Genomic DNA, 16,586 nt, shown 5'->3' on the forward strand with positions numbered 1-16,586 from the left:
GCTCACGCTGGAATGCAGAACTGTAACAAGGTACACAACCCTCAAATCCTAGCCCATTTTTCCCAGCCAAATATTCATGAGACACCTGTCAACGTGCATGAATATACACCTACCACTCCTCTTTTGTACATACGAGATGTGCATTTGCTCAACAGATTACACACAATCATAGAATTGTCTAGGTTGGAAAGGACCTTTCAGATCATGTAGTCCAACCAACAACCTAACTCTGACAAAAATGAAAAAACCCATCACTAAACTGTGTCTCTAAGCACTACGTCAACCCGTCTTTTGAACACCTCCAGGGATGGTGCCTCAACCGCTTCCCTGGGCAGCCCATTCCAATGCTTAATAACCCTTCCAGTGTAAAAATTTTTCCTAATATCCAGTCTGAACCTCCCCTGGAGCAACTTGAGGCCCTTTCCTCTTGTCCTGTCACCTGTGACTTGGGAGAAGAGACCAACCCCCGCCTCTCCACAATCTCCTTTCAGGTAGTTGTACTTACTGCCATGGGAACAAACACCAGTATCTTTAAGACTTCTCTTATTTCGATTGTAATCAATTCAGGACAGGAACTGACTCTTACTTTACACGGTTGTTCACAAAATTAGGCTAGACTGTGGTTTCTAGGTGCCATTGAAAAATAATAAATCTTTGTCCAAGAGCACTAAACGAGCGCTACCGAGAACTGGAGGTCTCTGTACTTCACCAGACTTGGCAGAAGATATTAATAGGAGCTCTGCTACATTTAGAAACTATCAAACAAATCACCGAGACCCAATCTACACTTTTAAAGCAAAGTTCAGTAATACTAATGAATGATTTACAAAACACTGCTGTAAACTGGCTGCACAGGCTGAAAATTTTCTTAAAATATGATAATCTTTTACAAAATTAGTATCAAAAGGGATAGTTTTTGCCTAGTAAACACTGTACATGAAGTATTAGACTCTCTGCAACTGTAAGGGCCAAACCCTACCCAGTGCACCTCAGCCCTTCATCCTTCTAGGGGAGGCTAATGTTTCATACAAAACTTAATTGTATGGACTTGGACTTTGAAACAAAGAAAAGTTAAGTAGAAATATTAAATGAGAAGACAAAAGCAACAAGAAAGAGGACTAAAATGTAAGAACGCAAGTACGACTGGCAGCATTCAGTGCTTTTCCATCTTAATCCACAGGAGCTATAAATAAATTCTACAATGATTCAGAGTGACAGGTGAGGTGGGAGGGGGGAAGCGTGAGCCTAACATATTGTTTCTCTCCCAAATTAATCCAACATAAGCGCTGCAACCAGTGGGCATCTCTGAACATTAGTTTTGCAGACAAATTCTTTGGACATGGCCATGTAACGTGTAACTCCAAGTCCAGAAACCTGACATTTACTTTCAGAACATAAACAATTAAAGCACCTCAGATTATACAAGAACTTACTGTGCTTTGTCATTTTCCACGAGATTTTACGAGGGCTTCCATTGCCTCATGAATGGTTCAATAATCAACATTACTTTGAGCACAAAACTTTTGAGACAGGCATAGTGAAGCGAACAAGGAAAATAGCATGAATTGAACTAACTGAATGGACACCACATTTTGGCTCAGTTTTAAAATCTCAAAACAGAGAACTTGTATCAAGTCCAATCTACATCTTTATGAGTAAATGTGCTAAAATTATTTTTTTCAGTGTTTAAAATCCCTCCTGTTTAAGTTCCGGACACAAAATGCATGACAAATACTTGACAAATATGGATAATTTATTTTTTTTCCATCAAAAATTCATCAGAATATGTACAAGCTTAAATCATAAAACCTGCACACACACAGTCTCTCTTTAAGACTTTTTTTTTTCTTTAAGAATTATTCTTTTTTCTTCCCCTCTTACTCTGTGATTTCTTTTTTCTGCCATCAAACACAGGTTTGGCAGTCACCATGACTACATTTCCCAGTTCTTCATCCTCGCCACTTGAGCTACTGCACCCTTTTTTCCCTTTATAGTCTGCTGTCTCCATTGCAGAGACATTTTTCCTCTTTTTGCTCTTGCTTAAATCTCCGTTTTCCGATTCCTCTACTGAGGAGTCACCAGAAGTTTCTGAAAGATACAAATTCCCGATAAAACCACCTCCATACAAATGTTCTTTTCTGGAATCTGAATGTTTTCTTCTCTTTCCACTTTGGACTTCTGTTGCCACAGCGTGATGATTTGCCCAACCTGCAGTGCTTCCCCTTTTCCTTTGCTCATGCTGTTTAAGTTCAGTCTCCATAACAGTGGTGGCTTCCCGAATTTCATCAGCTTCTTCTTGTTCTTTTCTCTTCAGACAAGTCACAGCTCTGCGCAGTCTCTGACTTTTAATGGCTTGTTTTTCATGCTGCTCTAGTCTGAAGAATGAATCAATTCGAAGCTGAGTCTATCAAAAATAAAACAGAGAAACACCTCTGGATGTTTGTGTGAGGGGAGTTCAGTTGTTCTCTCAGCTATACTATAAAGCATCCCAAATTAAAGCAGGACAAAGGACTAATGCAATTAACATGCATGCAAATGCACGTGAACAATAAGATGATTATAGTAATACTTACACTTTATTATAAATTATGCAACAAGAACCCTTACAGAAACTAAATAGTAAGCAAATTCCAGTGAAATTTTATAAACATTGCGCTGATGATGATTAGACATATGTTGCTATTTTCAACCCTAATACGGAGAATCTCTGCAGTGCCCTTAAGTATGTCCTTATTAAGACATCCTTAGCTTCAAGCTGTTAAAACAACAGAATGTTTACTAACCAAATGTTCCGGGTGCACTTTACATTTGCATATGCTACTGTAACAAAATGCGGTCGCTTGACTCAAGTTTGCTGTGGGACACGCTGCTACAGTATCAAGATTTAAGAGTAGAGAAGTAGTCACAGAAAATGGGTCTGTGTTAATCAACCCCAGCTAGGCTTGATGTATAGACTGAGCTAGTCCTCTATATTTTCCCTAAAATTGTCCAGGAGAGACAGACACTTCCAAAGGATATTCCAGACAACCTGAAAGTATATGGACTTAACTACAGGGTTTGGTACCTTTCACTCCCTTGAGTGACAGAGAGAACCTACAACACTGGTGTAGGCTACATACCTGTCTTGCTTGTGGCAAAAGGAGAAAAGAATCTGACCTTAGGTCGTCAGTTTTACAACTGACTTTCACAGTATCACAGCACGCACCACTATTCACTTTTAAGTTTTTTTAAGGTTGACACAACATTCAGCTGGAATTTAGAGTTAATATTATTAATGGGCACTTGCCCAACGGTTCAGTCTGCACTCCTCCTCAATGGATAGGGATGGTACCAAATGGTTAGTCTCACTTCAGCAAAATCTCAGGGACGTTTTTATAAATCATTTTTAGACACAGCATGCTGTCTTTTAAAAGCACTAAAGGTGCTTGTGGTACCTGCAGTTTCAGCTACATCCAAAACAAACAGCAACCTGGACTTGAGATAGGTGCTTGATAGATAACAAAACCGGAAACCAACAGTTCAAATTATGTAGATATAATTCAGAAATGAAGTCTAGGGAAGTAAGTTTATTAAATATATATTTAGATAGCAAAATATGGCCAAATCGCAGTTTCTGAGAAATGTATTTTAGATTAAAGCCTTGCTGTTCATTTTAAAATGCTTCTCTTACAGATTTCCAGTTACACTTAAACTATACATAATTTTATACTTCACCTGTTGCAAGTTCAGCTGTTTTATCACAGGTGAAAGGATTTCATCTACCTTTGTCCTAGGCCAGCCAAAGTGATTCTGACAGAATGTGCAGAAAGTTAAGGAACTTTACAAAATGGCTATTAGTAGTATTTTGTAAACACATAAAATGAAAATTCCTCAAATAAACAATGTCTGGAGGAAAACTACTCTTCTTCAAAACTTTTTCTACTACAAAACCAGAAAAAAAATACTCTAAGTTATTACAGTTGGTTATGTGGATGGTTCCAGTATTATGCTACGTATCTTAATCACGTTGTGACATCTCTATTAGTTACAGAACTTTTTATCTAGTATCAACATTTCCAAAAGCGTGTCGTAGTGAAGACACAACTCATTTTGGCTATACAGTACTGCCATAAGACAAAATACCTATAAGTGAACCTTATTTTCACACTTGCACACACTGGAAGTTTCATTTACTGTTTAAGAGAGTAGGAGCTCTGCATGCATTGCCATCTGCTTTGCAACAATTCAATGCAGCTCAAGCTGCAAGAGGTGCAAGAAGTAAACATTACTGCTAGAAATGCAGTGAATAACTAGAGGTAAAGCGCAGACCGAATCACCATTTCTGACTAGGTTTTGAAACTTATTTGTGAAAGATGGGAAACACATCAGGAGTGTGCAAACAATTCCACTCTAGGCCTAGAAATAGGCACAGCATGTTATAGAAACGATACATCACAACAAACTAGTCAGTCCAGCTATGAGACTCTCTTTGCATGCAAAGTGAAGCAGCCTGCGCTCTCAGGAGGGCAGAGGAGCCCTGAGAGCCACACACACGTGGCTGCATTCCATTCGAGAGCTGGTATCATTGTAGGAGAGCACATGCAGATGGGGCAGGCAGCCCCTCACATCAATGAGATGTTAAGAATTTGACAGTTACTGATTTACTAACAAGCCTTATGAACTTTAATCTGAGTACTTTCAGCTAACGAGTCCTGCCACATAGTAAAAGGATATTCTCTGATCTGCTCCACATCAGGCTTCCCCCAGGTGAATGAACCCCTTGTCTCATCCACCACAGGCTTCAGGTATGCTTCTGCCACTGCTGGATTTGGGAAACCTGAAGAAAGCTGCAGCTCCCGCAGTTTCTTCTTAACTTTGGTATCATGCGGATTAGGTCTCAACTTCTTATTCTTCTGAGCCTCATTCCACCACTCACTGAAAAACAGAGAAAAGTGTTCATGTACCTCCCCAAAATGCTAATCTCAATAGCCTCAGTCTCCCTACTTCAGTTACTACATGAGATGAGGTAGGAAATTTCCAAAGAAAAAGTGGCCAAAGTGACATATAATCTGAAAGCAGAGAAGACAAAATATACACAGTAAATCAGTAAATGCAGCCATTGTAAACCACTGGAGCAAACATCACCTGGATTCCCCATAAGCTGCTAAACTGAAAGCCTCACCTTGCAAGGATGTTCCACACATAATGATCATTTTTGGAGGCTTTTTGGTATAGGAGACTAACAAAAGAAAAAAAAAAAAAAAAAGCAAAAAAACCCAGACTTCTAACCATCCTCGCCATTGGTAATACAACTGGCTTAGCCCTCTTCAAATCTTGTTCTTCCCCACAGCCTACCTGTCTGTCTCTTTCCAGGTCATCCATTCCTCACTCATCAAGTCTCTTTTCTCTACGAGCAAGCTACAGCACCTTCTCACAAACTCAGGAAGAATAAACCTCCACTGCACTACGGATCCAGCTCTGCAATGAACTCAAAGGCAGTCGCACAGTTCTACAGCTGTTCTATTGTCTTCGTTAGTCTCACTGTAATTGCTGTATCAACATGTCACCTTATTTACCTGCCATTTCAGATAGTGATAATAACGGAGTCACATATTTTACAGTTAACTTAGTCTCCTTAATGGCGGTCGTATGTTTTGTTGTATGCTCAAGCAGCAGAAAAGTAGATTCACTAATAGTCATATTATGAAGAGACAAAAAAGCAAAATACGATGAAGCATACGCGAATTTTAAGAGAGGTTCCAAGCCATGCCCAGGAAATTCATTTAAAATCTCCATCGCTGTTACAAAGCCAACGTTTGGGATGCCCTCAGTGTAGTCACTTCCAAGCAAGTATGCCAAATTAATTAGCTTGCTTCGATCCAGCCCTGTAAAAGAAAATGCATAAACCAAACAAAACCAGTGGCTTCACCACCTGCTCTCTTACAAATTAAAAATTAATATGTTATCTGAAAGGCAAAAAACCAGAAGCACACAATGGCATTAACTCTCTAAAATTACATTTAATTCAACAGCAGAATTTGCTAAATTATATTCTAAAGCTGTGTCAATACGCTACTGCTAGCTCAAGCACCGGTAGTTGTGCTAATTTGGCAAATACATCTTACCAAAATTAAAATGTTACAACGGAAAGACCATTGGGAAATTCTGGGTTTCTGAAAGCTAAGAGATATTATTTTACATGTATTTCTCCAGTTACTGTCCTCTTCTCATCTAATGCTGACCTGAATTTAATAAATCCTGAATCAGAAATAAAACCAAAAATTTGAATTCTAGTCCATAATATCAATGCCTCTGCTTCTTAAAAGTGTTCCCAAACTGGAAGCCTTTTGCTCTGTGCAAGTGCAGTTACTAAGTAGACCAAAAGAGCCTGTGAAACAGTCAGAAAGAAGGAAGAACTCAGCTGATCACTTCTACTCGGTACGCTAAAAGATCTGAGGCAACCAGACTGATTTTCAGTGACTAGCCTCAGGAGTTTAGATTTAAAAAATAATAATTTAAAAAAAAAAAAAATCAGCAGAGAAAAGGAGGGACACACGCCTAAGCACACAAAGTGAAAGCACTGGCATGCTGGCCAGGATATCCGTGAACTGTCAAGAAAGAATTGTGCAATGCATGGAAAAGGAACAGAAGTACAAGACCGCAGAGGAACATGACATGAAGGTCACTATTCTTTTCCAGTAAATAAATAAATAAATAAATACATACGCTGGTTTATCACATTAATAACAGCTAAAAAAAAAAAAAAAAAAAAAAAATCACACACAGCAGCGCTGTCTTATTAAAGACTGTATCTAACAAACCAATACCGGAGGCTTACCTAGCTGGTTTTGAAAATCAACACACTGGTAATATTCCACATATTTGTTTTGACTGAAGAAATTTTTATAAACATGTCGTGCGCCAAATAACCAAACATCACTATCATCGGTGATTGTGCCAGAGGTCTGATCAGTAAGGTCCAATATAGCACACTGTGCCTCTGCCTCCATCGGAGCTTCAATATATGGAATGCCAAACAGACGGAGAAGCTCCTGTAGGACAGAGAGAAATCACTTCGTATTTCATCTGAAAAATGAGCTTCTATTATGCTTCTGCTTGACTACGGCCTCAAGTTGCTCCAGGGGAGGTTCAGACCGGATATTAGAAAAAATTTTTACACTGAAAGGGTTATTAAGCATTGGAATGGGCTGCCCAGGGAAGTCGTTGAGGCACCATCCCTGAAGGTATTTAAAAGACAGGTTGACATAGCAGTTAGTGACATGGTTTAGTGATATTTTTTTTTTAATTTTTTTTTCTTAATCAGAGTTAGGTTGATGGTTGGACTACATGATCTTAAAGGTCCCTTCCAACCTAGGCAATTTTATGATTCTATGACTCAAAACTGCTAGATTCATACTTGGGAGGTATTTAATATTTCATAGCAAATCTAAATTTCTGCTAACAAGCACCAAGCACAGTTAAGTCAAGGGGGAAATCCCACTTACTCCTCTCAGGCAGGTAGCACCACATAAGTCAAGCACTACTTGATCCCATGATTACTACCGAGTTAGAAAATCTATCTTAATTACACAAGCGTAATTAAGTATTGTGCTTTCCATAACCACAACTTCAACATGGAGAAAAGGCCATGCATTACAACTATGTGGGCTCCATGAAATAAACCTATAGGTTAAAAATAAACAAAAAAAACAACCAAAAAAAAAAATCAGTTATCATTTCAGCTTAGAAAATAGTATGAAAGCAGATCAGAAACATTCATATCAAGCAGGAAACAGTGGACAGACTAGTCATCCTCTGGATGGTGTTTTGATACACATGTATTTTGATGCATTTTACACAATTTGCTTTTAGAGAATACATTATTTAACCTCAGTTAAATATTCCTCACCTATAATGAAGCAACATCACGAACAGCTTTTGAGTAAACGTTTGACTAGGGTGAAGGGGAAAACCAGATCATACTATATCAAATCAAAATGATTCAACAAATACTACCTGGCTTTCCAAGAACATCTGTCCTGTTACAGAAGCAGCAACGCGTTCCTGCTGCTGTTTTTGAGCCTGAAGCATATTCTGCTCAGCAGAAAGGTCATTTTCTAGTCCTTCCAGTTCTTCCTGAAAAATAAACCAAGATTTTCATCATATTTAAGAATACCTGAACTGTTGAGCAGTTAAGCACTAAGTCTCCAACTATAACTATTCTAGCAGTACATGCTCCTTTAAGTCACACTTGGAAATTGTCATAGCTTCTCTAACGCAGTAAAGTATAAGACCGGAGTTAGGTCTATTCGTCAGAGCACTAAAACCTTAAAGTTTCCCTCTGATTTCAGAGAGATTATGGTTAACCACCACCTTTAAAGAAAAATTAGTTCCCACAGAATTAAACACATATATGAAAAAGCAATGAAACAGTAAGAAGCTGTCCGATAGTTTTCCTTAAAAACTACTTGGGGACAGAGCACTTCATTACTAGCTCAAAACAAATAACAAGGAGTTACCAAACTGATGTCTTTCCACTCATCCGCTGCATCTTTCCCATCATCTTCTCTTTCAACACTCTGATCGTTTGCCAATTGCGCTTCATCAGACTCCTGCAGCAAGTCCTGTGTGGCATTATCACGTCTGTCTGTCTCCACTTCTGGAAGTGCTGTTTCATCACCCAGTTTTTCATCATATTTAGGAGAAAACTCAGCCTCATTACCGATTTCAGTATCCACTTCAATAAAGCTTCCTATTAAATGAAAATAAAGATTTCAACTTTCTGCTGCTTGTTTAAAAAGAAGTATTTGTAGGCGTTTTTAACTTGGGCAGTGACTTTTTTTTTCTATATGCAGTAAGGATTGTGAAATTACAGAAACCATGTGGTTGACCATTAATACACCAGTTAAGTTCAGTGTACACAACAGCATGATTTCCTGACTCTCCATATTGTATTCTCAGGTTTCAACGATAAAACGTAGCACCCAGGGGAAAAACATAGATCAGACTTTCTTCCCACCTCCTACGTACACAGGAATAGAAGTATTCTAAAGCATCTCTTACAAGGAGAAAAGGCTAACTTCATCTGACTAGAAGTACAATAAGATCCTATTTTCTAACCTTTTTAGAAAATTAAAAAGCACATACCATCAGAATCACTGTCTTCAGACTCTGATATCTCTTTACTTTCCTCCTCAGTACCTTCTGCTTCTGGAAAAAATCTAATATCCTTTTGTACCTCAGATACATTCTCTTCAGTTTGTGAAATTACTTCCTCCTTATTTTCAGAAATTGTCAAGTTCTCCTCATTTTTAGAAACTTCTGTTGTTTCAGCATGAATCAAAGCCCTTATACTAGTTTGTACAAGAGAACAGCTTGGCTGCTGCATGCACAAGTTTATATCCTTATCTCCCAAAGAATTTAAGTCTGGTTTGTAACCATTTTCTTCTTCGTCTGCATATTCTTTGCCTTTTCTAGTATTGTCAATACAAGAATAATTTTCAGTTCTAGATATATTGGTGTCCTTGGGTGTAATACGATTTTTTTCCATCTCCTGACTCTTTTGTTCAAATTCAGCATCTTGCATAATCACTTGGTTTGACAAATGAATTGTAGATGTAGGTATGTTTTTTCCCTCAACTTCAGGAATCTGATCTTCTTCATCTGAGCTACTAAGCAGAAAATCCTTCGCTTCTGACCTTTCTGGTAGCTCTCCATCCGTTCTAACAGTAACAACTTCCTCCTTTTTCTCATCATCACTGAGAGCTTGCTGAATTGCCCGTAGTGTTCTTGGAGACACACTGCCTTCCTCTGTTACAGATTGGTCCCCCTTCAGTCGCCCTGCATCTTCATCCCCCAGTTCTTCTTCTGAGCTGCTTTCTACAATAGCTGCCTGGATGGCAAGCAAAGTCCGAGGAGAGGGTGGTGCTGTCACCACATTGTTATCTTTCTCTGTCTGCAAGTTGTCAGACGCAACTACCTTTGTGTTAGCAGGAGATTCATTGATTTTATTCGATTTAATGAATTCAAGCATTTTTGACGAGGGCCCTGCAGTAGTTCCCAAGTCTCTACTTGTAGCTTCTTTTGCCTGAATACCTGAAAGAAAGTTTTTTGGTTCATTTAATTTTGTTTAGCAAAAAAAAATGCTTTATACTAACATTCCATTTTACATAATGAACATTATTATTTAAAGATTAATAAACCTGTTTTCTACGTGTCTACGGATCAGTTAATTATGTCTACCAGTAACACACGTTTCATACAAAGTATTGGCTACATGCACCTGTAAACAATTTCCAGGTTTTTCTTAAAACTGACAGCTGTAGACTGCACACACCGAAAAAGGTTTTACAAAATTAAGACCTGACGGACCTTTTATTAGGATATAGTGAGAAGTATCTTCAGAGACTACCTTCCTAGATTCCACTTCTTTCACAAAACCACCTTCATTTTCATATTGTGTTTGGATTTCACCTGAGTGCTGTTGATTCAATTCTTTTTGTACATTCTCTATGCACCGATTGAGGCTGCTTTTCTTAAGCAAACCCCTGAGCTGGTACTGGGAAAAGTCACTGGACTCCTTAAAGAGAACAAAGAGACAAACAAACCCAATAAAACAACCGACCAAGTCAATTTAAATAAAATACCACTAGCTGCACCTTTTAAGCAAGTTTATTTACAATGCTCTGGAGAGCCTTTTAAGAGTTTCCTTTAAGTAGGTAAAATTTGTCTTCTACTGACTGCTGCACTCTTAAGTGACAGCAACACAAGCTCGGTAGCACACAACAATTCTACAAGGTACCATTAAGCAGTTCTGAATGCTGGCTACACACAACGAGATCTCAATGATGTGACCAACAAAATGTAGCTGGCTGCGGGGCTGGTCTCCATCTTAAAAATAATGCAATTATAACAGAATCCACATGTGGATGGATTCTGGATGATGGTTCTTAGCTTACACTTGGGCACAAACTATCATTTGATCTGATATATATTGTGCTTTAAAAAAAAAAAAAAAAAAACTAACTGCGCTCTGAAAAGCTATTGTAGAAGTGGCACTTCAGCATTCCCTGATTGTCCCTGAATGGCTTTAGTAACGTATCTGCCTAAGTTACAAAAGCCTTTTCGCAGCCACCAGTTCTCCTAACAACCTGAGCATTTGGAATTCAAGCTGCGTTTCATTCTGCCTGGTTTATCCACACCAGTAGTATGTTCTTGCAATTGAAATCTTGGGCGTAATGCTGATGAGGCATGAGACACAGCATGATTTTTTTCCCATTCTTGCCAAACTCAATTGGCTCTGCCAGTTTTAATGGAAGAGACAGGATTCTGAATACCCACACGGGAAGGCTCTGTTACTATCTCGTTGGGGTTTTTCCTCCCCTCAATGTAATATCTTTTATTAAATAGGCCTGAGGGTAAAGCTTTCCAGAAATGATACTCTTATGTAGCCTTCATCTGCATTAATGGCAGTAGCTCCATTCTAATGCCTTGAAAACTATTTTAAATATTACCTCTGGCATTGCTTCAAATAATGTTCTTTTTCGCTTTGTAAATTCTTTCATATCAGTCAAGATCTCATGTTTTATTTCTGGAGGCAGCTTGTTAAAATCTTCTGATTCAATATCTACAGAATGAGGATTTTCACATAACTCTTCCTATAAAAATGGAAAACAACAAACATATATTTTATATTACAGCACAGCAAGAACAATAAAATATTTAGAGCGTCATTTCAAACAACAACAAAAAAACCCACAAAAATCTTTGTTGCTACTTCCTATACTGTGAAGAAAACAGTTAAGAAAAAAAATGTAACTACTATCTAATAAGTACATAATTATTGACATAGACTACATAAGAAATTTTGGTTTATTCATTTTACAAAACGTTATTTAGTATTAATCATAGAATCGCGTCCTACAGCCTCAGCTAGTCTGATTTTATCCTTCCGAAGAGGTTCACTTTCTGAATGCGAATTACTTCAAAGATAAATGGTGTTTCCAAGAGGTTGGTTGTGTGGTGTTTTTTTTTTTCACTTTGATGAAAGCAGAGATATTTTTATTATTCATTACGCCTTCTTCTTAGGTTACATATTCCTTTTCTCCTCTTCCCATGAGATCAGCACATCAGATGGGAATACAGAATTTATCTGTGAAAACTCAAGGATCAAACTGCTTCAACATCAATTCATATTTGGAGAAGTATGGGAATTTTGTTAAATATGCTGTCTTATATGTCCATACACATGTGCACAAATGCATACACTTCACTTATATCATTACAAAAAACAATTTCTTCTCCATGTGTCCAGAGAAAGCAGTCAGAAGGAAAAAAAAAAAAAAAAAGATATCATAGGATATTCCTATTCTACTCTACTCTAGTGGAGAAAATTACATTTTTATTTCCTTAGTAGTAGAAATTCATAGAGTACTTCAAATTAACTTGTTTACTTGATAAGTAATGCTATAGTAAGACCTATACCTCCAAACACTTGGGGTTTTTTAACCTTTTTGTTTGTTTTTTAAGCATAGCACGTGAATGACAGGGTTGTTCACAGAAACAGGGCAATTAGGGTACACTTACCTGCAACATCTGTTTTTGGCTCATTCTCGCTTCCCATTCTTTTTCTTCTTCCTCCTCTGAGCTAAATATCAAAGAGAAAAAAAAAAATATGTAGATATTTACCTAGGAAAATAAAATTCTTGTATTAAGCAAAGGGACATTAGTCATCCCTTCAGTGATAAATACAAAAATTAACACAAAACATTTAAGTACAGACACATATATACAAGCATATGCATACACAAGTCAAAAAAATCTGAACAGAAAGCAAGAAGACACACTCATCTCAGTTAAAACTAGATTGAGACAACTGCTGCTGTTGAAATCATTACCCGATTCTTATTTGGTCAGCATTTAAGGTATATAAAAGTATATATAAGATGCGCAAAGAGTAACCTAACAGACAGCTCCGCATTCCACCTTAAGTGTTATATAAGATGTCACAAAGCCTCCTTCTGCTAAACACATCTACACTACTACTACTAATGAGGGGACACAAACCAGAACCAATCTGCCACATGCCAGCTACTCAAGCTTGATCCATCAGTTCCATTTAGTTGTAGATATGGTCACAGAGACCAAGGCAGCACTGGCATTTCCAGTGTAGAAATTTAACCTGTGGGCTGAAAGCTTCTTCTGTTACTTTCCCATAAATAACTAGAAGGCCTCTGTACCCACAGTTCTAAAGCAAACTCTCAAAAAAAGAAACTGAAATAAAATATGAATTAAAGAAATACACTTTATATATTATGGAGTCTCATGGGTCAAAGGCCTTTCAGCAGCATCAAAAAATGTCGTTAACTTTTATTAGAGTTTATTATAACCTTTTAAGCTATTTTTATTAGCTCTACCTACCTGTTCTTCTCTTCATCCTCTAAAGAAGGCAGTACATAGATATCATCAATTTCTTCTCTTCGAACTTGTGTAATACTGGGGAAAGCTTCATTGCTAAGGGAAAGGAAAAAAAAAAACACAACAGTGATTAATAGCTACACAAAAACTTACCTGCTGCTTATAAACAAGGGAAAAATAATTTTTATTCTTGCCTTTTGCCTTTAAGAGCAGTTTTGATAATCTGTCTCTTCAAAAATGTTTTCAAGATTTTCTCTGTAGTTTTCCTGGAATCAGCAATGGCAATTTCTTTTCTTTGTCTCCGCTTAGCCTGTAAAAATAAGATTAACACCAACAAGATTTTCCTGGATGCTGAAGATACACGTCCAGTGAATTAATGTTATAATTCTGTATGCTGAGTCTATGAGCAACTCCTAACTCATCCTACATCAATGGAGACAGCCTTCATATCCTCTAAATCTCTCTGTGCCAGTTTCCTCTGTGCGACTCAGGAACAGTCTTCATCTTCTGGGTACAAATGCTTGCAAGACTCGCACGCAGTTCCATTCTGGAGCAAGACCCAGGCTTATGCCTTCATCTACCTCTCTGCAATCTGGTTTCTGTGCAAATCAAACCCAAATATATCAAAAGGGAGCTGCCTCATGGTCCGACAGCTAACCAAGTCATGGTCCGACAGCTAACCAAGTCATGGTCCGACAGCTAACCAAGACTGGGACTGCAAAGAATGCCTGTGCAGCAGCACACTTCAAGCCCTCCATCCTCCTGGCTCAGAATCATAAGCAGAATGAGAAGGAAATTGAAAATGGGTACTTTGTATAAGCAGACGCATCCTATTGGAAGACTCAGCAAAAGTACTTACCAAGGTTTGTCTCTTCAGAAGCGGTGCCTCTCCATCAAAAACAAAGACAGGCCGAATTCGGAAAAACAGTAACTTGCAGAGTCGATGAAACAGAGTGAGGAGGTGAGCATTTTGTACAGAATTACCACGACGATCTCTGGCTCCCTTTATTGCTTGGTTCAACCAAATACTGATATCTTAAAGAAGGGTTAAGAGGAAAAAGTGTGCTATCTTCCACATACACCACATTAACAGTTCCTATAAAGTGCACATATTTGACTGAGCGGCTTTTGCCCACTGTTCCAGGCTTGGCTTATCAAAGCCAATGTTATCTAAATACTTGTAAACTTCAGAGAAAAATAAATTCTTGCCCCTACTGCCCTGGACAAAAAGCAGAGTTGAAACAACTGTGCTGCAAGTAGTACTTCCCCAGTTACTTTAATAAATAAATGGAGGGTAACTTCTTTCCATGTCTTTCCAGCGTTTAACCAAGTACGTGTAATAAGAGAGTTGATGCAAAAGTATTTAAAACTTTTTCATCTTATAGTCCTACTGAGATCAGCACATTTATTTACAAAGCACAAAATTCTACAGCCCAACACTTGTGTAAGGAACCTATTTAAAAAGCCTCTCTTTTCAAACATTTAAAAAAAAAAAGTATAGTATTCCACATATTATAAAGCACAAAATCTACTTATCAAAATATGTCATGACTTAAAATTAAAAAAAAGAAAAAAAAAAGGCAAAACAAAATAGATCACGAGGAAATAAGTAAAATTATTAGAATAATCCCCCCCCCCAAGCGTGGTTCCTCAGCTTTACTTTCAAAGGATACCAACAGCGAGAATTTTCCCTTCTAGCGTTTCTGGGTTTATCGGTCTCCCGGCGCATTCAAGCAGTTTCCAAAGCCCTTGAACTCCCATTGTCCCTTCTCAGCCACTCCGAGGGCGAAGAATCTAGGAGGGACAACGGAAGGAATAACCCAAAGATTATAGGACCCACGGATGGTCAATTAGCGAGGATGCATTATCGCTGCAAAGAGGAATAACAGGGAGCGCAAGGAGGGGGAAAAAAAGGTCAAAAAGAATGGGAAAAAGGGCTCCGGCAGCTGCCCGGCCTGTTCCGGATCATTCCCTCAGCTTTCAGTACGTGAAAAAAAAAACAAAAACCAAAAAAAACCCCACTTTAAAAAATCCTCTCAAGCGCAGCGTTACGGCAGCTCGGCGGCCGGCCGGCGGACAGCTCTAGGGAAGCCGAGGCTTCCCTCTCTGCGGGGACCGCCACCGGCCCAAGACAACCCCTCCCGCCCCGGGGACACCGGCGGGGCCGCACCGGCCGAGGGAGACACGGAGGAGGACAGGGGAGCGGAGCTCACCTCAGGCGGCGGGAGCGGAGCAGCCGGGAGCCCGGCGCGCGGACAGGACCCGCCGCCTCAGGGCGGAAGCGGGGCTGCCGGGGCCTCCGCGGCCTCCTCGCGCATGCGCCGCCCCCGCCCCGCCGCCCGCCGGGAAGGAGCGTTTGCGGGGCGGAGGCGAGCGCCACGGGGAGGAGCTGCGTCCCGGCCGGCGCCTCTCGCTCGCCCCCTCACACGCCCCAGCATCGTCCCCTCCGGTTCCCACCGCTCTTCCCGATGGATGCCAGGCGGAGGGACCCCGCTGTCTCGCCTGAGGAAGCCGCCCTCCTCTGGAGCCCGCCAGCCACCCGCGGGGTCCTCGCCTGCCGGGAGGAGAGCGAAGTACCAAACACCACCAGAGAAAAACGTCCTGTTTGGTTGGTTTTTTTCCCCCTAAATACGACTTTCCCTGGAGCCTGTGCTCTCGCCGCTCCCACCGCATCCCCAGCCCCCCTCCCTGCACCCACCTCCCAGCGGGGAAGCCTTATGGAAAGCTCCCAACTCCCACCATCTTCCTTCCGCTGTTGCTGGAAGAGTCAAACTGGCGACAAACTTTACTGATGGAAGCGTGACGGCCTCCAACCCAAGGGCAAAGTTATAAAAACAGGTCCGTCACAACACACCTACTTAAGAAGAGCAGCAAGCTACTGTCAAGAGATGGCCTGTTCCTCAGGGCAGCTACCATTATCAAGCAAAACTTAAGAGACATTTATATAACTCACTTTAAGCCCGGAGTACCCTAGGGAACACAGCTCACGCATTCTAAAGAAATTTGAGCCCTCAGCCTAAACTCAGCTTCAATAACACATTCTGAAAATAGTTCATCGGGGAAGTAAGTTTTCCAAAGGTGGGTTTTGATCACTCAATATGCCTGTAGACTTTGGGAAATTAAGCGTTAGAAGTTAAGCCTGTGCAGCCACTGTGACTTAATGAACCAAGAGATCCTACCGCCAGGATTAT

The 16,586-nt window shown here is 39.7% G+C and overlaps 1 protein-coding gene across 1 annotated transcript; it reads right to left on the bottom strand.

Annotated features, from left to right (window-relative positions):
• Positions 1 to 1,737: 1,737 nt before the first annotated feature.
• ERCC5 (ERCC excision repair 5, endonuclease) lies at positions 1,738 to 15,729 on the bottom strand. Its single transcript, XM_074145810.1, has 16 exons — positions 15,609 to 15,729; positions 15,069 to 15,189; positions 14,255 to 14,430; positions 13,590 to 13,705; positions 13,399 to 13,491; positions 12,565 to 12,625; positions 11,493 to 11,636; positions 10,351 to 10,558; positions 9,127 to 10,074; positions 8,499 to 8,731; positions 7,996 to 8,115; positions 6,818 to 7,031; positions 5,720 to 5,864; positions 4,714 to 4,914; positions 3,715 to 3,799; positions 1,738 to 2,404 (listed from the first exon to the last, which is right to left on the bottom strand). Exons 2-16 carry the CDS (start codon positions 15,154 to 15,156, stop codon positions 1,850 to 1,852), a joined length of 3,387 nt encoding a protein of 1,128 aa, XP_074001911.1. The 5' UTR covers positions 15,157 to 15,189; positions 15,609 to 15,729; the 3' UTR covers positions 1,738 to 1,849.
• Between the last annotated feature and the right edge of the window lie 857 nt (positions 15,730 to 16,586).

The sequence above is a fragment of the Numenius arquata genome, chromosome 1, assembly GCF_964106895.1.
Source record: "Numenius arquata chromosome 1, bNumArq3.hap1.1, whole genome shotgun sequence".
In the NCBI taxonomy this organism is placed as follows: domain Eukaryota; kingdom Metazoa; phylum Chordata; class Aves; order Charadriiformes; family Scolopacidae; genus Numenius; species Numenius arquata.